This window comes from Chenopodium quinoa, unplaced genomic scaffold, assembly GCF_001683475.1.
Source record: "Chenopodium quinoa cultivar QQ74 unplaced genomic scaffold, ASM168347v1, whole genome shotgun sequence".
NCBI classification, from domain to species: Eukaryota; Viridiplantae; Streptophyta; class Magnoliopsida; order Caryophyllales; family Amaranthaceae; genus Chenopodium; species Chenopodium quinoa.
The window spans coordinates 1135023-1159466 of record NW_018745454.1 but is presented as its reverse complement, the minus strand read 5'-3'; the positions used below and the strand labels follow the sequence as shown (position 1 = coordinate 1159466).

General features: G+C 31.7%; 3 protein-coding genes across 5 annotated transcripts; 1 reads left to right on the top strand and 2 right to left on the bottom strand.

Annotated features, from left to right (window-relative positions):
- The first annotated feature begins 4851 nt into the window (after positions 1-4851).
- On the top strand, positions 4852-11535 carry LOC110714087 (spastin-like). Of its 2 annotated transcripts, none has more exons than XM_021892559.1 (14): positions 4852-5017; positions 5170-5503; positions 6209-6300; positions 6417-6436; positions 7152-7389; positions 7529-7624; positions 7710-7825; positions 7916-7996; positions 9283-9406; positions 9558-9607; positions 10230-10320; positions 10728-10763; positions 10881-10978; positions 11064-11535. In XM_021892559.1, the coding sequence occupies exons 2-14, from the start codon at positions 5172-5174 to the stop codon at positions 11178-11180; spliced, it is 1491 nt and encodes a 496-aa protein (XP_021748251.1). In that variant the 5' UTR covers positions 4852-5017; positions 5170-5171; the 3' UTR covers positions 11181-11535. The 2 variants fall into 2 exon arrangements, with proteins under 2 accessions (XP_021748251.1, XP_021748250.1); XM_021892558.1 differs by having other exon boundaries at positions 4853-5017; positions 5167-5503.
- A 741-nt stretch (positions 11536-12276) lies between these two features.
- LOC110714244 (bidirectional sugar transporter SWEET6b-like) lies at positions 12277-15093 on the bottom strand. 2 transcript variants are annotated; one of them, XM_021892737.1, is made up of 6 exons: positions 14886-15088; positions 13887-13923; positions 13283-13499; positions 13033-13194; positions 12789-12908; positions 12277-12700 (listed from the first exon to the last, which is right to left on the bottom strand). In XM_021892737.1, the coding sequence occupies exons 1-6, from the start codon at positions 14926-14928 to the stop codon at positions 12551-12553; spliced, it is 729 nt and encodes a 242-aa protein (XP_021748429.1). In that variant the 5' UTR covers positions 14929-15088; the 3' UTR covers positions 12277-12550. The 2 variants fall into 2 exon arrangements, with proteins under 2 accessions (XP_021748429.1, XP_021748430.1); XM_021892738.1 differs by lacking the exon at positions 12789-12908 and having other exon boundaries at positions 14886-15093.
- A 4675-nt stretch (positions 15094-19768) lies between these two features.
- Positions 19769-23590, bottom strand: LOC110714479. Its single transcript, XM_021892993.1, has 4 exons — positions 23036-23590; positions 22527-22898; positions 20901-21347; positions 19769-20418 (listed from the first exon to the last, which is right to left on the bottom strand). The coding sequence occupies exons 1-4, from the start codon at positions 23070-23072 to the stop codon at positions 20000-20002; spliced, it is 1275 nt and encodes a 424-aa protein (XP_021748685.1). The 5' UTR covers positions 23073-23590; the 3' UTR covers positions 19769-19999.
- Between the last annotated feature and the right edge of the window lie 854 nt (positions 23591-24444).

Genomic DNA, 24444 nt, shown 5'->3' with positions numbered 1-24444 from the left:
GCTGAACTGAAATTATTTTTACAAAACTGAAATTATTTTTGGTGAACTTAAATTATTTTTACTGAATTGAAATTATTTTTGCTGAACTAAATTTGTTTTTACTGATTTCATGTTATATTTTCTCTTTAACATTACTGATTTTTATTGAAATGAAATTATTTTTACTGAACTGAACTTATTTTTACTAAACTAAAAATACTTTTATTGAAACTATTGAAATTAATGTTTTTAAACTAAATTAAAGCAAGTTTAAGAGTTTTTATAATGCTGGAGTTTTTAAGTAGAGGCTAATTACCCATTATTCGGGAATAAAAGTATGTGGTTTAAATTATTTTTCAACATATTTTAGAAAGTTTAAAAGTGATTTAAAGAGTGTATATATTGTTGGAAATTTATTAGGAATGGGTATTAATGTCCCTTTATAATTTTGAGTGGTAGGAGACTTTCAAGTTCCAAGTGAGTAATTTTCGTGTAGTCGTAGCGATTTTGAGATCATATTCGAGGTACATTTGTGTACTCGGTAATTATTTAAGTGGGTAGAGGCATGTTAAAATTTGTTTAATTAATTCAAGGTAGTATCATGATAGGGATTGATTAGAATTGTTAATTGGATTGATTTTAGTGATTGACACAGAAACACGTCGGGTATTTGCTGAAGCTGAGATAGGTTTGTAGTGGACTGAATTATGAATTATTTGAGGTGAATTGTTGATTGGAATTAATTATAATTTAAACTTATCATCAATTTTACTAGTATGTCATTAAAAATTTGAATAGAGTATAGCACTGGCAGAGCAAGGAGGAACAACTTCCCCCACTTTTTAAGAAAAAATTCTTTATATTTATTTATTTTGCTAAATGATTAATAATATATTTAGTGCAATGATCGTATGTATTTTTTTTTTATTGTTTTCGGTAAAAGTCAATATATTTTCAAACAATCATTTTCTGTCTCTTTTAGTTCTACATGAATAATATCCCAAATTCATGTTGCATTCATTTTCTTTTTTTTTTAACTTATTTTTTTAATGTAACATATAGTTTTTTTTTTTTTTTAACAATTATGCCATATATATATATATATATTTAAATGTAAAATATAGTATTTTTTTTTTTAACAATTATGCCAAATTCTGGTTATAATAGAGATCGAATTATGAACTATGCATTTAATTAAAAAATTCTAAACCAATAAACATATATTAATGGAGGAAGAGTTTGTACATGATGTTGGATTATTAAGACCAATAAGTTCTCTGTATTTTGGAAATTTTGAGTTGTAATACTTAAATAATTTAAGTATATATATGTTCCAACATGTTTGTCTAATTAAGTGAATTTTATTTTTTTCCCCCGATTTGAAATTTCCGGCTACGCCACTGAGCCATAATATTATTAGGAACACAAAATTGTAATAATGCGCGTAAAATCACATAGTGTATAATAGGGCTAATGTCTTAGATAAGGATTAGAAGAGGGGTATATTGCTCCAAAATAAGCCCTAACCAGCTAACCTATCATATTTATAGGCGAGAGGAAGGGTGTAGATACTAGATATATATACACAAAATTTCTACAATAAGATTCTAGAATTCTAACGAACATTCATTGTTTCTACCATTCTTCCAACCAATCATTATGCTAAAACTTTCCAAACAACTTGAGACATGAGTAGCTGGGCTTAAAGGAAATGAGCCACACTAAACCCAACAGAGCTCAGCATCACGTAATTGATTACTTATGTAAGAAATTTTCAAGTTATCATCAAAACCATAAGGAATGACAATATTTGACTGTTAATTTGTTTAACGAAAAATAGATTAATAGTCCTGTAATAATAGAATAATTGTACAAGTATATAACAAGGGAATGCCATTTATATTATGAACCAAAAAAAAAAAAAAAAAAAAAAATTTATTCTACAAGACTCAACTACTTCATGTTTTGTACTTTAAATGGAGAGAAGGGTTAAGCGTTTAGGGTAAGGGCATGATCACATTTATTGAGTTGAGATGAACTAAACTGATTAGAGCTGAATTGAATAAAACTAAAATAAATATTTTATGCGAGAGAAATTAAGAGTTGAACTAAATTGAATTGATTGTAGCTAAACTGAACTGAAATTAAGTTGAACTGAACAAGCCCTAAATTGATTTAAAATATGAAGAGGGATTATGAGCAAACAAAGAAAATTAAAGTGCATTACAAGATTTGATCCAACAACAAATATTATGGAACCAAAAAAAAATTTACTCTACAAGACTCAACTACTTCATGTTTTGTACTTTAAATGGAGAGAAGGGTTAAGCGTTTAGGGTAAGGGCATGTTCACATTTATTGAGTTGAGCTGAACTAAACTGATTAGAGCTGAATTGAATAAAACTAAAATAAATATTTTATGCGAGAGAAATTAAGAGTTGAACTAAATTGAATTGATTGTAGCTAAACTGAACTGAAATTAAGTTGAACTGAACAAGCACTAAATTGATTTAAAATATGAAGAGGGATTATGAGCAAACAAAGAAAATTAAAGTGCATAACAAGATTTGATCCAACAACAAATATTGTGAATTCAATAAATAGTCCTTAGGGACAACAAACATGTGAATATGGGTCTATTCACATTTACTAAATTGAGTTGAACTGATTGGAGCTGAAATGAACTGAACTGATCTGAAATAAATATTTTATTAGAAAGGGAAATTAAGAGCTGAACTGAACTAATTGGAGCTGAATTGAACTGATTGGAGCTGAACTGAAATTAAGTAAATGTGAACAGGCCCTATGTGAGTATGTAACCACTGTGCTTAGCTTAGTCAAATTTTTATTTGATAGGCAAATTTTACAGAATACAGAGTAGTAATTTTTTTTTTATTCATTTTTTATTTTGATTTTTAATACACTAGACTTTTATGTCAAAAAAAAGGGGGGACTTTTAGGCCTTTAAAATTTGGATGTCTTATTTTATGTCTCCAACAGTCCACATCCTATTAGCTATATTTAGAGTATGCTAAAAACCAAGTTAATATGCTTACCATTTTTTACTTCAATCAAGTTAATATGTTCACCATTTTCATCTCAATTAGCACCAAGTAATTACGTTTGAAATCCCATCACAAAATATTTTTACAAGAAAAGTTATTGGCATTATTTGGCATAAAAAGGCAATAGATAACAAATTATGACAAATCTTCCAAGAATATCTTCATATAATTATTGTAATTGATTTTCATGTGATTTGTTCACAATAAAAGTATTATGGTGTAACATTCTAATCCATAGGTCAGAACGATTACAAGTATAAAAGGAGTATAACTGATTATTTAGATGCATATCATTCCTATACCATTTTTTTTTTCCTTAAACAAAAACTTCAGCCATCCATTGACATTACTAGGCCTAGAAAAAAAATCTACAATGGCATCTTCACAATACATAGCTCCAATGTTGTTACTCTTACTCCTCGTTAATTTTTCAGGTAATTATTTTATTTACTTTGTCTTGGTTTTTTAAAACTTACTTTACAACTCAAATTATTACTTGGTAGTATCATTCATTTTGATTCACGTATTATTATGAGATATATTTTGTACAATGAATCTCAAATGCGGGTGGTTTTGATAATTTTTATGATGGTATTTAACACTTTTTTTTTTTTTTTTTTTTTGTATCTTATTGTAAGAAAAGTCTACTACCGCATCATATACTCGTAATACGTAGTACATTATACTTGAATTGAGGTTGATGTAATTATAATGGTTGTTATGTTCAAAACAGGTATCTTATCAAGATCATTGATTTCAATTGACGAACTATCTCAATGTCAACCTAGTAAAACTCGTCCGGGATATAAACTTATTGAATGTTTTGCCGATGGGTCTATATGTGACCCAAATGTGTGCCAAGAACATGCCGAACGACTTTATAATACTGCAGAGGGCATTTGCGAGAGTAAAACATGTTGCTGCTCTTATTATACAAAGTGATCTTAAAAGATTGGAATCTTATGTCATGTAATTCACATTGACTCAAATAATATATCTTTTTTAAGGATTAATGTAAGTACTTTTTATTTTGACGAACTTTTCTAAGTTATAAGGATTAAGGTATTATTATAAGGAGTATCAAGAAAAGGTTTAAAAACACATGTATGGTTGATTTCATAGTTATATATTATGGAATATTTTAAACGATTCATAAGTTAAAATTGTGCAATAATTCATTTTTTTTTTTATATAATGAAACTAACACTAAACATGCTTGCACAATTGTTGACTTGGAAAAGAATATATTGCTTTCTCTATTACCCTATATTGAATAGAGTTTATACTATACACATCTATTACTATTTTCTAAAACCAAAATGTGAAAGTCCTCTCTCTGTATCTTTCATGCCTGTAAAAAACCAAAAATAAAAGCATAAAAAATAAATAAAAATATTCCAATCCATTATAAATCATTTGATTGATTCTAAATTAATTTCAAGTTTGGATACCAAAAAATCTAAATCATGTATAAATAATTTGATTTTAATTCTAAATCATTTTAAAGATGTTATAAATTACGGAAAATACTATGACATTATATGTTATCTTTAGGATTATAAACAAGCATTTTATGATCTTTTCTAATTTTGTATTAATTTAAAAATTTATAACAAAATATACACAAATAAGTGTATTTAAGAGTATTAATTTTCATTTATTTTTTTTTTCATTTTTAGCTTTTTATAGTATTTTCATATTTTATTTAATTTTTGAAAGAAAATGCGCATTATACTTTCGAATGAGCAAATAAGGAAATACTCCAACCATAATACGGAGTACGAATAAATATTCTAGGATTTCGTATCTTTCCTTTTGCTTCATTTCCTACAATAATCACTGTTTAATTTAATTGACCTTTCTTCTGCATTAAATATTCCGATCATCAAATCCGCCATTTTTATCTTCTCTCTTTACTACTCTTCTTCTTCCTCTTTACGATGAACTTCTGCAACAATCTCCATCTCCAGTTGGTAAGCACTTCTCTCAATCTCTCTTAATCGCATAATTTTCATTTTCCCTTTTAATTTACTACGTATCTTTTTATTCACAAATTTCGCATTTACAATCCACAATTTTGATTCAAAAAACCCTAATTTTGCATTGAACTTGCTGTAATTAGCAGATATGAGCTTCTGGAAAGGATTAATCGATTCATTGAATTCGGTATTCTCAAATTCTGACCCTTTGTATGATTCGAACTGTAACGGAAACCCTAATTCTTCAATTCATCGAACGGGGGAAGCAATGGAAGTAGGTGTAGATGGGAGTAAGGTTTCGAATGAGAGAACTGCTGGTAAATTGAAAGGCTACTTTGATTTGGCGACAGGAGAGATTGATAAGGCTGTTAGAGCTGAAGAATGGGGTTTAGTTGATGATGCAATTTTGCACTATAGAAATGCTCAGCGTATACTTGCTGAAGGCGCTTCCACACGGCCTCCGTCATTTATTTCGCCAAGGTAGTAGGGAAATTGATGATCTTTAATTGGCTGTATGCAGTTTTTGTGTTTGATTATGCTGTTATTTACTGGTTTCGCTGGCAATATACTATTTTGGAATGCACGGAACAAGTTTATGTATTGAATTTGGATGAGTAATGTGACTGAATCTTATGATTTCCTACTTGCATTGAATTTTATGGGAGATTTTGAGCATGTCAAAATTATGTCTGGACAGAGAGAGTGTGAGTGTGTGACTGTACTTTATTCTTCTGCTCAGTGTGTAGATTTCCCTCATATGCTTGTATGTTTTGCTTGGAATGCATGATCAATGAGTTGGCTACTGCAGTTATATCTATCAAACGAAGAAATCCAATTTAGCTACAGAATCGGAAATATTACTGCATAAAGTTGATTAAATTTTGTAGTTTTATGAGGCTGTACGCTGTAATTATGGTTAGAATTCTTTTGTTATTGGCATCTTTTAGAAGTTTTTGTTATGAAAAAATTGGTACAACTCTTTAAATCAGAGAAGGATTTGATTATGTATGATCATACTGTAACTCCTTTCTGCTTAATATCCACATTCAAAAGATTATAGAAGCTAAGTGTAACAATATATAAGTGTGCATAAAAAGTCTTGTACTTTTGAACTGTTTGAGGGGTTGTTGTGTTATGTGATTTGCCGCGGAAACTAAATTTGACTAATTCTTCAATTTGCTGTAGTGAACAGCAGAAAGTTAATTCCTACCATCAGAAGATATCGAAGTGGCAGGGACATGTGTCTGAGAGATTACAAATCTTGAGTGCAAGAATAGGTTTGGAATATGTGTATGCTCTGTTCAATTCTCTTTTGTAGAATTTTCATAATATGTTTGATCCTTGCAAAGTAATGATTTTAGTTCTTATCTTTTTTCCTTCTTTTGCTTTTCAGGTAGCAAAACCACCGGCAAGGTATGTCTTTGTCTATGTAATGGGTTTATGTAATTTGCAAGTTGATTATTTCATTATATATTCGTTGTCTTGAAACTTTTGCATCATATTGGTCAATGCTTCGTTTGATCAACTGATTTGCTTCCCTTACTCCACTATTACATTGTATCTGCTGTTTGGTGTGGGACTAAGTTACTTTGCTTCTGGAGAAGTTATTGGTGGTTTTAACAGCCTTCAATGTGTGTAAAATGATGTGACATTGCATTTTGCTTGATTATTTATCTGGTATTTGCGCACAAACAACCTGAATGTGGAAATTGTGACTAATGCAAAATCTTGAATTTGGATACTACAACCTCATAAATCTGTTTGGTCGTGGCAGGAGACTCGTAAGCAAGACATTTAGAGTCCACTTTTAGAACATATGTTTATTTTCCAGAGTAAGGCATGTCATGAAGATATAGTCCACCTCTCTATTTTAGTTTGTCCCTGCTTGTTGTCTTCTTTGGCTAATAAGTGATTATTAATCAATCAATTTTCTCTGCACTCTACTAAAATATTTTTGGTTGATTCCCTCCATTCATCATGTGTACTTGTTAATATATGTGAAATGTCAACAAAGAGTGTATATCATGTTGGTGTATATCCTCTTGCCCATTTCCAATTAGGTCTGTTGTTTTTATATATCATGCTAATAAATTAAATTTTTTGAGAAAGTTTTCAATCCACCTTTCAGATTACTTCTTCACAACCACAAGCTTCTAAGGGCTTCTCAAAACCATCAACTTCAATAAAAACTGTTCCACAGAGGCCATCAATTGTTACAAAAAGCAGTTCACTAGCTAGAGATCGAACGGATAAATCTGGAGCATCTAAATCAAACCAAGATACTGGTGGTTATGATGCAAAATTAGTTGAGATGATAACCACAGTAGTTGTGGATAAAAGTCCTTCTGTCAAATGGGAAGATGTAGGTAAGGCGAGTGGGTTCTTAGTTGCAACTATTCAACCTGCTTTGTGCTTTGTTTAATCATCATTGAAAGTTTTGTTATTTGACCTTGTTTTATAATCTGTACTATGTGCTCAATTATCATTGAAAACCTTTTTTCTCAGCTGGTCTTGATAAGGCAAAGCAAACTTTGTTTGAAATGGTTATTCTTCCCACCAAAAGAAAAGACTTATTTACTGGCCTTAGGAGGCCCCCCCGAGGTATAGTGTTCTAGACTGCTAATATGAGATGTGATAACTATGCCTAATTACTTTTGTGGTAATTTTGATTATTTTCTGCTTCTAGGTCTGCTTCTGTTTGGTCCACCCGGCAATGGGAAAACAATGCTTGCTAAAGCAGTTGCTTCGGAGTGTAATGCAACATTTTTTAATGTGTCTGCGTCTACCTTAACATCTAAGTGGGTGGGTGTTCTAGCCTCAAGTGCGTTGGTATATTCTTGTTTTTCTATAGCCTGCATGTCATGATCAATTCCTGTGCTATGGTCGTGATAGGTTGGTGAAGGTGAAAAGCTTGTCCGGACCCTCTTCATGGTTGCTATCTCGAGGCAGCCTTCTGTAATTTTTATGGATGAGGTATGTTTCTGTTCTGAATCCCAAAACTGATTATCTAGATGGTCAAATTCTTCAAAAACTATGTGAACAACTGTTCTGTAATGTAGTATGTTGTGTCTGGGTGCACGTGATATATATACATGTTTTATCATTTGCAAGTTAGAACCCCAAATAATACCACAAGTCATTCAATAGAAAACATTAAGATGTTACTCAACCCAGATAATTGTTTGCCGCCTTTGGAATTTGTGGTTCACCATGTTTTGCATTACCAAAATTCTAAATAGGGCAAGCTAGTTGAGTTTAAGGAATATCTTTTTTTTTTGTGTGAGTGGTAGTCATGAAATGGTAAGTTTAATCTTGAAAGGTCTTATTGTGCCATAATGAATTAATGATAAAGAAGTTAGGCCTGTGAGTTTAATCTTGAAGCAAATTGGATGACCTGGAAATGTCTGGCTATTTTTTTTTTATTTTTTATGATAAGTCATTGCCATGAATGTGGAGCAGTCTGATATCTTTGTTTTCTTGTTTACCGAAAGTTATACTCTCTTTTTGGTTACAATGCAAGCCTTTGTTAACCTATGAATGAGTTCATCATATGGAGTATTATTGCAAATTTATGCCCTTGTGTACCTCTCAGGCTCTCACTTTAAAAGACTGTGAAGCTTCCCCTTTTTATGTAGCAAATACATTTTGAAAAACCTTGTATAATAATTGTTCATTTACTACTGATTATATTATTTTTCTTCATTTATGAATGTTATCGATATAATTTTGAAATTCTGTTGCTATTAATTTATTTTGGTTAGGGGCTGGTAAGATCAGAGACTTTGTTTTTAATTAATGGATATTATGCCTTTCACTCTTTGGAATATGTTGCCCATTATCAGCCAATAGTAATAGAAAACTGTATGGCCATCCTTACAATTACGGATTAATACCTCCTATCAATTCAAAATTATACTTCGTAGGAAAATATTTTGCTACTACTTAATAAATGTTCTCCTTGTCAATTTTTTCCAAGGATTCTGATGTCCAATCGTAGTTTCTGAGGAAGCTCCTGTGTATTTGGCAAATAAACAAAAAACATGTATCAAGTGGCAATTTCGTAAATAAATCAACAAAAAAAATCTCAGTCAGCATGGCATTGGGCCCCACGTTTTAATAAAAAGTTGTTGATTTATTTATGGTAGTGCCACTTGAGAAACAGTTTTTTATTTATCTAGCAGATAAACTTGGATTTTCTTAAATTCTTACGTTAAAGCATCTACTGATTATGAGTATGTTCTGCCTTTTTCTTTTGGCAGATTGATAGCATGATGTCTACTAGAGAGGCTAATGAACATGATGCCAGCCGAAGGTTGAAGTCAGAGTTCCTTGTTCAATTTGATGGTGTCACCTCAAATCCTGATGATCTAGTGATAGTAATTGGTGAGCTCACTACACTTAAGTAGGTTGAAAAAAAGCTGCTTTTCAGAAATGCAGAGAGAGCAAACCAAAATAGTGCGCCTTCTTATAAAATAATCTTCACATAGACTTATTTCTTATTTTGTTTCATCCTCTCTTTTCTTTTCCTATACAGGTGCAACTAATAAACCACAAGAACTCGATGATGCAGTTTTGAGGAGATTGGTACTTTTCTTACCTACCCCCCAAACTGTTTAACCTGTTTCAATTTATATAATAAGTCTTCTCACGTTGATATATTGTCAAAAATTCTTGATGTTGTATCTACATTCATTATTGACCTCACTGTGACAGAGAGATCTCTCAGTGATGTTCATCCTGGTGTCCGAGCTTGGATTGATTTTAATTATTAGCTTATACCTAGGCAAAACTCCACTTATGTTTGTTTCTCTTCTGTTTGGTCTTCTGTGCTCATATAAGGTTGTTAGGCCTGGCATATAGACCAGCATATGATTAGCAATGCTTGTGTATATATGAACTCTTGTGTTTCTGAGATAGTTTCTGATGGCGAGGACATTTTTATTGCTTATATCATTAGGTGGATCTAGGATTGTCATTGAACCTGGTTAAATTTATGCAAGTATTACGTTATTCGATCCATTTACTTAGCCTCCCTTGTTTAGCAACTTCATATGTTCACTGTGTACTCAGTTACGGAGTATATAAGAATCTTATGTATATATATTTGGGGCTCTTTTGGCTGATTATAGTGTTGGGACTTCTTTATATGTACCACTATCACATCCTTGGTTGCTTCTATGCTCATGTTATAGCAATCTTTGGCCAGGTCAAGAGAATATACATTCCATTGCCTGATCAAAATGTCAGGCGGCTTATTCTTAATCAAAAATTGAAGGGTCAAGCATTTTCCTTGCCAGGTAAGTATAATTTTACTCCATACAAGATATTTTTTTTAGTCCTATCCTCTGCGTTTTGTTTTGATGTATAATTATTCATTAAGTATATTGTACAATGATACTTGTATGCTGTTCTTATACAACTGTTTTTACTTTAGCTGTATACATTCAGGAGCTTCTTGTTTATTCCCACCATCTACAAGTTCAAATAGCACAAGTCTAGATTAGTTAAAAGAATCTAGTTTGATTATCCAACCTTGTATGTTTTCTTGATGTCTTCCAGACTACTTTAAATGCTGTTATAATGTATTTGAACACTTATTAATGATTGTTTAAGAATCCATTCATGTACTGACCTTATTTTTTCTTCTGTATTCATTACTTAACTGAAACACTATTTTGACCCATCTACTGTTTTTTTCATGCAGGCCAAGATTTAGAAAGGCTTGTGAGAGAAACAGAGGGTATGTTATTCTTGAGAGTCTCATCTGTGTTCTGGTTTTTTGGCTTCAGGTATTACATGCCAGTATAGTTTGTCAATATTTATGTTTTAAGTTGCTTTATGTTTTGTCTATCTTTAGGATACTCCGGAAGTGACCTGCAAGCCTTGTGTGAAGAAGCTGCCATGATGCCAATAAGAGAACTTGGTCCAAACATACTCACAGTCAAGGCTAATCAGGTTGCTTGATTGTTATGCAGGAATCATTAATTTGTTTTATTAAGCAATGATTCTTAGGTATTTGCTTGTTTATTTGATATAACAGGTCAGACCTTTGAGATATGAAGACTTTCGGAATGCTATGACTGTGATTAGACCGAGCTTATCAAAACGCCGATGGGAGGAGCTTGAACGGTGGAACAAAGAGTTTGGATCCGGCTAACCCACCATTTAATATGGTTAAATTGTATTTTGCTGACCAAGCTTGATCCAACTGAAGATTAGTTGTGGGTTGAGACTTGAGATAGGGAAGAACATAAGATTGGATTCTTTCTTTGTTTTGTTGACTATTTATGTAAATCTTGTAAATGAATAAACTTTACTGATTAAAACGAAGACGAATTACATAAGAAAATAGGTTGTAGGAGGTTGGCTGTTATTAAGCATATTTGGTCAATATATATATTTCCAACCTGCTGTTGGAGGCTGGCTGTAACATCTTGAAAGTTGTATAATTGAATTAATGAATCTATAACTCGATATTATTAAGCATATTTGGTCCATATTTCTATTTCCAACAAGAGTTGTTGACATTGGCTGTAACATCTTGAAGCTGTAAAATTGAATTAATGAATGGATAACTAGATACCTTGGATTTGCGCACTGCGCTCCTTAAATCTCACTTGATAAGCTTGTAATAGCACACGGATAATGTGGAACATATTTCTACTCCCTCCGGTTCTAAAAGAACATTTTTTTTGGACATTTTTCACAGGAGTACAATTGTACATTGACTGTAACATATTTGATAGCTAACTTGACCCCCTATTGTACATTGACCGTACCAAAAAATCTAAGCAAGCAAATATTGATATGTGGTCATAGGCTCATAGCTTATGGAGAGAGAAAATAATAAAAGTACATGGTTTTAGAGACGGAGGGAGTAAAATACCGGTAATAAAAATGCCAAACATCTCATGAAGTGATTTATATAATTAATCACTTGCATAGTAATTGTCTATCCTTCGTAACATTTCTTACCTTTGTGCTGTAATTATTATATCAATCACACACCAATCTTCGATAAATCAATAATACAAAAATCGAAGAAATCCTTATTTTCCACATAAATTATGCTGGATTTGTTAGAGGTATCAACAACTAACTATGAATTGAACTAACTACTCATTTTCCTTTAGCATTATCTCTCTACATGCATAGATAATGAAAACATCGATCAATAATCGTTTTTGGTTATAAGTCATTAGAGCTGAAATTAAAAAGAGAACTTGAATAATGCAACAAGTAAGAACAAAGGTGAAAGGATAAAAGGTTTGTTTATCATATTTATATTCCAACCCTATCATATGAAATGATTAACCTCACTCTTCTTCAATCTTAAGAAGAAAGAACACTCGAATTAATTAAGGTAATCAAGAAATTCCTACCAGAAAACACAACACAGAGTACTATTACTGTTTTTAAGCTATAACCAAAACCACTACCTACGCTAGCAAAAAACACACAAGCTAGCCAACACAAGAACAGATTAAAATGGCTAGGGACCTAGCTAGATTAAACTGAGTATCATCTTTAGACGGCAGAAACAGTCATCTGCACTTGTGGTGCTGTTGGCTTCACCGGGTCCTTCACGGGCTTCCCCTCCTTCGGTGTAGACCCATAGTAGCAAGCGTACAAGATCAATTGTGCTACGGCAAGTATGGCTCCAACCCCATTGCCAATCTGCGCGCAACAAAGAAACATAGGATCAGGCAAGCATTGTAACGCTTACATTGAGAATGACTTGATGAAATTAGGTATAACTGATTACCAGAATGTAAGGATCAAATCTGATGAAGGCGTATGCACTCCAAATAACTCCATTAGACAAACCAGCCAATGAAAGAGTCAATGGCATGAATTCAACACTCTTCGTTTTAATGACCTTGTACTGTTGCGCCAAACAAACAAATTTTCATAATTCAGGACATGATATACATGTATAACTCAAGTAATTAACAACTACGTTACAAAGCTAACATCGAAAAATACAAGTACAGATGCAAAATTCATACCATAACAGTGAGAGGTGCACCATAGAGAATGATCCCAAAGACGTCACAAAAGATCCCAACAAAGGTAGACCTCGACGTATGAGTGTGGAACGCAAGGAGTGTGATGGAGATCAAGGCAGCCAAAAACACAACTTCCGCAAGATAGTACATGAACATTGATTTCTGAATTACAACAACATAAACCAGTAATCATCATCACAACAAAGAATATGACTAAAATTCAGGGGAATTAATTTTCCTCAATTCTTACCCTCTTCTGATTGTTAGCATATCTCAGGTATACTATGTTGTAGCAAATGTACATAACAAGTCCAACACTGTTAATGGTGGTGACAAGAATGCTGTGAGGATGCACGAATGGCATCGAGTAAAACACCCACATGAAACAGTTGATTATACCAGCTACAATAGGGTGAAACTTGAATTCCTCCACTGATTTGTTCTTAAAAATCCTCCACATTGTAGGCCTGTTACATACCATACATCGTTCATACATTTCTCAAGTTAATCAAAATCGTACCATACATTATATATTACCGCGTTACAACATATTTATACTCGGATCTAAACTTCCATACTTTGGCATAAGATTCAATCAACGTATGCAAAAATTATAAATTAGATTCATCACTAATCTTTTGTTAAATTGGTGATATCACACACATCCAATATACATTATCACACCCTAGAATCACAAGCAATTATTATAAACACATTCAAATTAAAATCATTCAATATAGTTATAATCCAGTCCAACTTAATTAATTCAGTAATTATATCACAATTAAATCACTAATTAATATAAAAACACAAGAGGAGAGAGAAAGTATTATAAAAAAAAAAAAAATACATACGCAGGGGAGCAAAACAAGCAGAAGGATGTAACATTTCCTGCAAAATTAATCAAGGAATCAAAATTAGTTACTAGCACTAAATAATTAAACAGTGTGATTAAACAAAATTAGTTATTATCAGAAAATAATTAACAGTGTGATTAAAGAAAATACAAAAAGCGTGGTAAAGAAGAAAACACACAAAAAGTGTGATTAAGCAAACTGAAAGTTGCACTCTAGTACTCCATAGTACATGCATCAAATTTGGGTAATAAATACAAATTTTAATAACAGAATTACTACTTGTAATTATAACAACAACCTTATATTTCGCCGATTTTTTCGCTCGCCGTTTTACTCACGACTACCTCAACTCTTCAACCCGCCGTATTTTTTACTTTTTCACTCAATCATTACCAATTATTAATGAAAATTAATTAAATTACACTGTCTTTTTCATTATTTTGGAATTTTGATCAAGATTTATTATTAACAATGACCTATTTTGACGTAGCTTAATCAAGTTTTGGATACAAATTAACTCCATAATTACGACATTTATAGAATTAATTATCAGTCAAGACTAAAAAAAAAAAGGTGATTAAGAGAGTTTGATAACTGTAAAATTACCAAAAAAAAAAAAAAAAAAAAACCTACAAAGAAAGTAAGTACGGAGTAATCAAAATCAAATCGATATTGATCTAATTTTCTTTTTTTTTCATTTTTTACTTCTTGATTTAAAAATAAAATTAAAAAAAAAAAAAAAAAAAAAAAAAAAAACTAAGCAAGAATTTCATGATAATTTATGCAATTTGAACTACTATTACTACTACAGTACTACTATAACGTAATCAAGAAAACTATTTCGATGAATTTCATGCATTAAAATGATCGTAAGATAAGTTTGAATTAATTGCATGTAATTAATAGAAGATTTTCAAGAATAATAATGCTAATTAATACAATTATTTTTTTCTAAAAAAGGAAGAACAAAATTAAAGTAGAGGAAATTAATCATACCAATAATTCCGAGAATACTACGAATAACATCAGGATTCACCATTGTTGAATAGCTTCAAGAATCAACAGAAAGAAGACGAGAAAAAGAGGAGAGAAAATTTAGAGAGAGAAATTAGAGAGAAAAAAAAAACGAATGAATTGAAAAGTGAGAGAAAAACTGAAGAAAATTGGCTGAATTTATAGAAAAAAGTTTGACTCAGAAAGACTTGCACTTAACCCTTATTTTGTGTTAATATTATCGGATTATAATTAATATTTTACCATATATATAATGAATAATGGGAATTGTAAATATTATCCAATGTTTAAGATCTTAATGTAAAAGGACTAAAATCTCATTAGAAAATAATTATCTATTTTTCCTTTGTTATCTTATAAAATATAATTAATTTATCTTTAATATGGATACCTTATAATTTAACCGGTGTTATCTCATTATTAGATAAAAATTTCAAAGTAATTAAGACTAGATGAAGCCCGTGCGATGCAATAATTTTTTTTACATATATTTATGTGCTAAAATTTGTTATATATTTAGATAAAATTTCTTATATCAATATAATATTTTTATATTTAGTTAATTTAAACTGAAAAATCTCTCATTCGTCAATTTTACTTACGTGTCATTTAAATTATTTAATTCTAAAATAAATTAATAATCTCGTATTTAATATGGATACCTTAAAATTTAACCTATGTTGATCTAATTATTAGATAAAAATTTCAAAGTAATTAAGATTGTGATAGTAGTACAAGATTTCTTTATTATTATAAAGATAGATTAATTTTATTGGATTCTTGTTTGAAGTGGATCGACTCTGATGCACGATATAAATGCTCCATGCAACTTATTTTCTGCTCCTAAAGCAATTAATAACTGAATGTACGTTTTTAATTTCTGTTTGATAATCGAGCAACTGAATAATGTTGTTGCATGCAATATGAGTGAGCTTGACTGCTTGACCACATTTCTCGTGAGAGTCCGGTTTTGTCCGGCCCGTGTAATTCATGCGTGTGTGTTATCATGTGACTACGTGGTGAACTGGTGAATGCGTAGTCTCATGTGCACCGTATATATAAACGTAACTATGTACGATCTTATCCCATCGTAGTTAATAGTTGTCGTACGTACGTAGGTATTGATTGAATTAGATGCAATGTAAGAGCTAACTAGGTTGCACATGTTTGGCTAGACTAGTCCCTTAATAAGAGTAGTTATTGATTACGCTTGCATTGAAACACGTGGAGAAGCATAGGGTGCATGCAACTAACCCTGTGCACAGTAGAGAAAGCTAATTAAGCAAAGGTTCACATTTTGAACGTTATAGTGTGTGCATTCTATGGATGTTATAGACTTATAGATACACGATTTATGTATGAGTTTACTAGCTAATAAACCAATTAACAATAGATTAGTAATGTACTATAGATTTAAATTGTGGATTGCTTACTTATAAGCTACAAAAAAGGCTTGTACTTTTTGATGCATTCATTAATAAATTAATTTATATACACGTAATAAGTTTTAAGTTCTTCGATCTTTTTTTTTTAATTGGTACCCCCAACTTTAGATTATTTTTCATTGATGCAACAATTCTTATATATAATACTGATTGTATTGTATTTAGCATTTTTACAGATTAATAAACCGTCACAACAGCACAAAATAAACCAATTAAATTGAAATCATTGGTAGAGAATAAACTTCTATGATGATAAATCGATTCTTTTAGATAATTTGTTAATTATTAGTTACGAGTAAGAGACTCGTCTAACATATTAAACCACCCTTATTAAATTCAATCTAAAGGAAAAGACAATTTTAGTAAGCAACTAACATATTTGTTATCTAACATGACCCCTTGTACAATTGTACATTGACCGTACCAAAAAATCCAAGTAAGCAAATATTGATATTTGGTCATAGCTCATAGCCTCGTAGTCATAGGAGAGTTTGCAGGTGAAAAAATGTACTCTGACTTATTATTATATCAGTATTAATTGTTAGCTTGGTTACAACCATGTTATCTTTTAATAGCTCGATAAGTCAATGCAAGAAATTTTATTATTGAATTTTTTTTTCAGAAATTTTAAAATTTCTATGAAGTTAAATTGGTTTGAAAATTACATCTATACTTTATTTTTTGTTTTTGTTTTTGGTTTTCCGTTAAACTGATTAGGATTATGACATCTATATTGACAATTTTGTGCGAATTACATCAGCATCGACCCAAATTCCATTTGTGCGGAAAAATGTAATTAGTGTTTGTGTAAGTTTAGTATCCCAAAAAAAATGCAATAGAACCCTATACTTATCTTATCCTACGAAGTAATTAATATGATCCATAGAAAGCCAAACACGTACCTAAAAAATTAAATGGAATGCCAAAAACTATTGTAATTTGTTGCCTCTATAAATATATACCCTGTAATTAAGTAGGTCCTTCATCCGTCTTTAAATAAAAGTCTAATTTGCCTGTTATGGGATTTGGTTAATCAATACTCCGAGATTTAGATTTGTTGATTAATGTGGATAATTTTTTTTTTTTTAAACCGAAGGTAGAGTTTGATTAATATAAATTCAAGAGTATAAAAAATATTAAAATGAGGCTTTTATTTGAAAGTGGACAAAGAGAGTATAGAGTATTATTTTGTCTATTCTAACTAAATATAGTTCTTTAAAAAAAATAAAAATAAAAAAAATAAAAAAAAAAATAAACCTAAATATAGTTAATACGGAGTAGTATTTATCATATACTTTGCGATGTCAAATAGCTAGGCTTGTATGAAATTTTTGGCAAATTATCCTACCATACAAACCAAGTTATCCAAAAATTTTACCAAATAAACTTTATAATATACGATTAAATACTCTAATCGACGTAGATGGGCACTATAATAGTAAGAAAGCACTTAAATTTGGTGAAATGGTGAGTGTATGATCACTCCTACATAAATTTCGCCCATCATACGCAGACGTAAATGTAATGGTACAAGCAAAGTCACAACAACCTCAAAATTGGTTAATTATTTAAATTAGCTCCTAATTACTCCGTATGATATCGTACGTATACGTGCCTTCGTCAGCAATCATTCATTATGAGATTTTGTATTACGTACCTCCTTGTCTTCACAAAAGATAAATTTTAATAAGTAAAATCACTTAATTTATTATAGCAAAATCAATTATGATAAGTAAAAATTAATTTAATTATAGTAAAATATTTTAATTGTAGGTACTTTCTTTATTTTTTTGAACAATTTGAAAATCACATATATGATATACATACAACTCATGTATAGTCATGTTCAATATTGTAAGATTATTCAACTTAATTTGTAATTATATTTATATACTCCATATTAGATTTTTATGATTTTGACAAATTGATATACTTGTATAATCAAAGATATTCATGGATAAAGTCCTTAAAGATATACTCGTATATTGATATGCATAATTTTTTTATTTTTTAAATGGAATCTCTCATCTAAATTAATAAAAAAGGGTGAAATTTAGAAGACCAATTATTTACAATAAATTTAAATAAGCTCATGCCCTATAATGCATGGCAGGGCAAGAAGGCCAATTATTTCCTTTAAAGCAAAATAAATAATAATACATGCCAATTATAAGTTTATAACAATATCGATATCCGCGATGATGAAGTCCATCTATCCGAATGTCCCATTCATCACGATTATCATGTCTTACGAATGCTTGAAGGTTGTTCGAGGGTTCAGCCGTTCAAACAAGACAATGTCTATGTATGAGTAATTGAGTATGACTAGAGTATAGTAGTATACAGTTTAGAAAATAATCCAAGAAAACTAAAAATCAAAAACAAAAAACAAAAAAAAAAAAATGTTTCCACTTTTCTGCTGTCAGTTTCAAAATTATCATGATTTAAAAATATCTAAATAATTTTTTATTCATTATGTGACATATATAACATACTTTTAAAAAACCAAAAAATAGAAAACTATAGAGATGCCAAACGAACCTGGAATAACTTGTTTTGGTATTGCCGATTGACAATGTCTCATTTGGATTCACATTAATAAAAGTTGAAGAAATTAATGATAAATTTTTATTTTAGAGGAACGAAAGTAAATGATACATTGCAAATTACGCATTCCATCACTTTCAAAATATTTGTCTTGGTCGAATAGTCATATTGAAATTTGTCAGAATAATTTCAATGTATTCATTTACTTCGTATGCTTATTGATAATTATTTTACTACATATTAAAAAAAAATAAAAGAAAAGAAAAGTTAACTTTGGAGATTTTGTGATAAATAAATTAATAAATACCCATTTACAAAGTCATAGCACCACCCAGCCCACAAGGCCACTCAACCAATGGTCATAGCACGGTAATAGCACCACCCAGCCCACAAAGCTACAACCAACCAAACCGCCACATAACAATAGCCAAGTGCTTCATGCAATAGTTCTCAGCGCTTAACTCCTATAGTCCTATATACGAAGTCATCAATATAATTTTACGTGATTCAATGGTCCATAACAGTTTTTTTTTTAAGGATTACTCCGTAACATGTTATTTTTTCCGTACCACTATGTTGATATATACTCCGTCAAACATTAAAAGTATATGTCAATATTTATTTACAATGTTGTCATCTTATTACCGATTTACATTAAAACACATAGGCCCAAAAATTCCCCCGTTTTAATAGTTCTTCACAAAATCAATACTAATCGATGGCAACTTGTCCTATAGCCCAAACACAGCCATGTTCATATTCGGGGGCAAGCAAACCTGCACGGCTATGCTGGCTTTAACCCAAACTCAGCAACAACTTAATAGAGGGAGGGTATCTATATTGGACATCTTTGAAATACTAATGTGGATTGATTTTTTTTAATCAAACATACATTCAAACAACCATAGTACATATATTTCAATATTAATATGTTCACATCTGATCAGCAACATCAAATTCATGCAAAATGAGGTTAAAGTTTCAGCATTAGTACTCCCTACAAAAAGCTGAATGCAAGCGCAACGAGACTGACCTATTAGCTGCCCTTTTATATACTAATATATACATTTTGTTGAGCTCCAAAAACTACGCGTTGTTAACCTCTCAAGAAGAAAGGACAATTATGTCTGAAACATCCATGCTCTCATCACTTTCAGTAGCTTCAGTGCTTGAGCTACTGCCACCATTCTGAGACATGCTTCCTTTGAAGATGTTCCTTGGATCATCTAGTCTTGTGGGAAGCGAGATCTTCAGCCCCAAGCCGACTTTGGCCTGTCCTGTTCCATAGATTTTGGGGCTGGATGTAGAACCATAGGCAGCTTGGATTTCCCTGGAGGATGATGAGCCTATAGATCGCTTCTTTGAGCGATATCTGCCTCTGTTGACATGTTGTGCACAGTACTTTTGATATGGTAGAACTTCCTTCTTGCACCGCCATTTCTTCCCATCTGTTCTCTTACACCTTGATTCAGATTCTGTGTTGCTCTGGCAACTTTGAACACTCGGGCACCTCATTCCTGTATCTAAAAATAGACAGATAACATAAACTATTAGCAGGTAATGAGGTAAATAAGAGAAAGAATACAAGAATTATTTAGAGTCAAGAGAAGATTCATCGTGGCCAGATCAGAGCTCCTAGAGTAGACTAATCAGCTAGGATGCAGTATATATACCCTCAATTCGCGAACATGGAATACAAAATAAAAAGATGCAACTAAATGTCTAAAAGTATAAGAATTAACAGCAAGTCAGTATAATAGAGTTTAGAAGGTTTGCTGTCAGAGAAACATACATTCTTAACAAATGACCCACCAAATGATGCAAAAACCAGTGGAATATTTATCAGGTGATGATTGAGGTCAATGATGTATTGATAATGAATCTTGAATTCAAACTGAATCATTTACATATTGTGGAACAGTAAAACACATACATCAATTATTTTTTCGTAACAGGAACGACATTTCAACACTATAAAAATAGTCTTGTAAGAAAAAAGGCTAACCATTTAGAAGAACACTTTTGGGTGAGAAATCCAACCCTGATGTTTGGTTGATGACAGCAATCCTATCTTTCGCAACGACACACTTTGCCTCATTGTTTTGCTCGTTGTCCCCATAGCTCACTGCAGTAGAAGTGCCCAAGTCCTGAGCTCTCTTTACAACCTTAGCTGGCTCTTTCGGACCTATATTTTCTGTGAATTTTGGCCTGATGTCTTTGTTAAGATAAATGTTTTTGTTTAAGTTTTTGAGGTTGGTGGTTCTAGAATATGGACAGGCTTCCACAAGCTTTCTTGAACGGTTACTGCCTCGATGCATATGCTTCTCGCAGTATTTCCCATTAGGAATCACAGATTGGTGGCACCTCCATTTCTTGCCATCTGTCCTCCTGCATCTCCCAGGCTCCGGATCTATCATCTGCCGGTGATGATCAAATCTCCTGCAGAAAATTGCTACAACCACAAATCATGATAACACCAAACAAAATCAACAGTACTCCTACAATCATCGCCTCAGGCACTCAACGGTCAACACTCAACATCATACAACAAAATACACTAGCAAGGTTAAATTCTCAAGATTGTCTTTATTTTTGTTACTCCGTATTATTATTATTATCAAGTGCAAAAGTTCAATATTGTAGGTACAAATGAATGCAAATGCAGCATAGCTAGTAAAACCAAACCTCCTACACTCATGATTGCTCAAGTACTTACACAGTAATGTAAAACTTAAGTTATCAGCAATTAAGACAAGACATTCGAGTATAAGCGACATTGGACGATGATTCATAGTACATTTGGCAATCCCACAAACTTTAAATCCATAATGCATCAATCAAACACATCCATTAGCACTTTGTATTACAAACTCATCAACCAGAGAGTAAATGCAGACAAGTACCCAACTTCTGTAGTACAAACACATTATTTCCTACCTTAATTGAAGATCAATCTCTAAAAGGAGACAACACACTAGGGTTTAGCATCCCCTCACAAAAAGTGACTAAAACCACAAAAAACCCTAAGTCCTCATTTGAAATGATAACAAGAAAACACACGTTTGACACGTAACCTTATGTTAAGGCGCTACTCCATTGAGTCTCAAGATCATGATTCATTCAATAGTCCCCTACAAGGGACAAATTCTGATATGACATAGAGAAATTCGCAATTTAAATCCCAACTATTGTCGATTTTCTCATAAAAATTCCAACTACGGAGAATGTCTTCCCAACATAGTCTTCAAAATAATCCTATGACCTTTATCACCCGATTTTGAAAAACACATGTACAAATAAATAAGCAAATAAGCCAAGTCAACATATTATCAGTATATACCTAAACCAACTAAGAATTGCAGTCCAAAATGCAAACTACAAACAAAAAAAACAACAAAATGAAACATATTTTACAATTTATAATCCAAACCTTAAATTAAAACCATAATTCACATGCATATTATCAAAACTTCCAAAAAAAACCAATTAAATTTAAAAGGGGAATTATAAATGAAAACAAAAAAAAAAAACCATATATATAAATAAATTACAAAATGCTACTGAGTAAACAACTTAAAAATAATTAAATTGAGAACATATATCAAATAAATTGAACAAAAAAAAAACTTACAAAAAGGAGGAGATGATCTTTTGTAGAGGTAAAAATGAGGAGGAAGAAGGTGAAAAGGAACAGGTAAACTACAAACCAAATACTTAAATATCAATAATTGTTTGTTTAATTCTTGAACCTGATCCTCTGTAAACCTGACCACTGAATTTATCCTACACCCTTTTCTCTCCACCACCGCTTGATTATGATCATGATCATCAACTTCCTTGTTCTCCTCTTTCACCATTACAATCCTGCCAAAGATGTTGTCTTTTTCTCTCTCATCGGACCCACCAATCCCAAGAGCCAGACTGATCAACGGTTCTGATTCATCCTCTGTTTTTTCCCCCTGTTTTTCTTCTGTTTTTTTCCTCCACCTGTCCTCTCCTTCTCCTTCATCACAATTCAAAAAAAAAAAAAAAAAAAATCAGATCATTACGATAAAATTAACCAAAGATGTTAGTGTTAGTCCTTACGTGGTACACCAACAATGGTTGGCTACGTTCGAAAAAGAAAAATGTGTTACTAACCTGAAGAAGTGGGGAAAAGGTTAACAAGAGGCTTCATTGTGATAGTTTAGTAAAGGGAAAAAAAAGGTTGATTTGTGGGTGGTTAAATAAAAATGAAGTAGAAAATGACAAACACTGGAAAAAAAAAGGCCTGAAAAACCAAAGTCATTAGAGATTGTCAGAAGGGGTGAGGATATCTGACAACTGGAGAGGATGAAAGGAGGAGAGAGAGAGAAAAATGAGGGGTTTTGGCAGGAAACAGAGGGGGCAAATACTTGTCAGAAAGAGTGAGTACTGAGTAGTGAATAAATAGTGAGCGAGTGTTATGTTGTGTGTTTATAAATAGTGAATAAATAGTGTCAATATTTTTGTTGTGTGTTTTGTTTGATTGATTGCTTTCAATATGTTTGTGAGTGGAACGTGCTCCATAAGATAGATCGATGGATAGTCTTCTTACCTTGACATGTAGCCTTGTAGGGAGGGAGGGATTGGATTGCGATTTTTCTTACCATCAGTTCTTGTATAATCGCAACACGTTAGCATGGTATGTATTAAAAGATTGGAAAAGGCAAAATAACCTAGGAAAAATTTGTCCATGTACTCATACCCCATTTAGGGGAAAAAAAAAACTTATACTCCGTGCTTGGTTAGTGCGTTACTTGTATAGTTTTTGGATATTATAGGACATTAACATTAATCATATTGATTTTCAAATAAATAATCCATTAAAAACAATTTAATCAAATCAAGCTATAATTGATTAGTTTTAACCCGTCTTTATCGAATCATATTACAATTGAAATTAGAAAATTTAGCTTTGGGCCTAAGTGGGCTTGGCCCATTGATCAATTTGATTAATAGGTTTCAATAATCTACTTAATGGAGCTAAACTAAGTTGAACTAAACTAAACTTATTGGAGCTGAATTGAACTGAATATTTTATAAGAGAAGGAAATTAAGAAAATAACTGAACTGGACTTTATTGGAGCTGAATTGAACTAAGTTGAACTGAAAATAAGCTGAAGAGAACATGCCCTACATGTTAGTGTACCTAAAGTTGTGGCACTTATGTGTAAAGTGACTAGTGTACCCTTCATCATTGACTATTTAGCTTAATAGGACCCCTCGAATGCCAATTTAGGGCCTGTTCTCTTGCGTTAAAATTCAGTTCAGTTCAACTCAATTCAGTTCAGTTCAATTCAGTTCAGTTCAGCTCGGTTCAGTTCAGTTCAACATTTCCTACTCTTATAAAATATTCAGTTCAGTTCAGTTCAGTTAAGCTCAGCACCTAATTTCCTACTCTTATAAAATATTCAGTTCAGTTCAGTTAAACTCAGCACCTAATTTCCTACTCTTATAAAATATTCAGTTCAGTTCAGCTCAGTTCAATTTAGTTCAGTTCAGTTCAGCTGAGTTCAGATAATGAGAAC

What these genes read in the sequence shown, in the direction of transcription:
- LOC110714244 (XM_021892737.1), bottom strand. Translation starts at nt 14,928, where the DNA reads ATGGTGAATCCTGATGTTATTCGTAGTATTCTCGGAATTATTG. An exon ending in ATGCTAACAATCAGAAGAGG is followed by an intron (nt 13,195 to 13,282) that starts GTAAGAATTGAG and finishes GTTGTAATTCAG; the next exon opens with AAATCAATGTTCATGTACTA. An exon ending in GTGCACCTCTCACTGTTATG is followed by an intron (nt 12,909 to 13,032) that starts GTATGAATTTTG and finishes TTGGCGCAACAG; the next exon opens with TACAAGGTCATTAAAACGAA.
- LOC110714479 (XM_021892993.1), bottom strand. Translation starts at nt 23,072, where the DNA reads ATGAAGCCTCTTGTTAACCTTTTCCCCACTTCTTCAG. An exon ending in CCTTTTCCCCACTTCTTCAG is followed by an intron (nt 22,899 to 23,035) that starts GTTAGTAACACA and finishes ATTGTGATGAAG; the next exon opens with GAGAAGGAGAGGACAGGTGG. An exon ending in CAAAAGTGTTCTTCTAAATG is followed by an intron (nt 20,419 to 20,900) that starts GTTAGCCTTTTT and finishes GTCTATTTTTAG; the next exon opens with ATACAGGAATGAGGTGCCCG.
- LOC110714087 (XM_021892559.1), top strand. Translation starts at nt 5,172, where the DNA reads ATGAGCTTCTGGAAAGGATTAATCGATTCATTGAATTCGGTATTCTCA. An exon ending in AATCTTGAGTGCAAGAATAG is followed by an intron (nt 6,301 to 6,416) that starts GTTTGGAATATG and finishes TTTGCTTTTCAG; the next exon opens with GTAGCAAAACCACCGGCAAG. An exon ending in TGATCTAGTGATAGTAATTG is followed by an intron (nt 9,407 to 9,557) that starts GTGAGCTCACTA and finishes TTTCCTATACAG; the next exon opens with GTGCAACTAATAAACCACAA.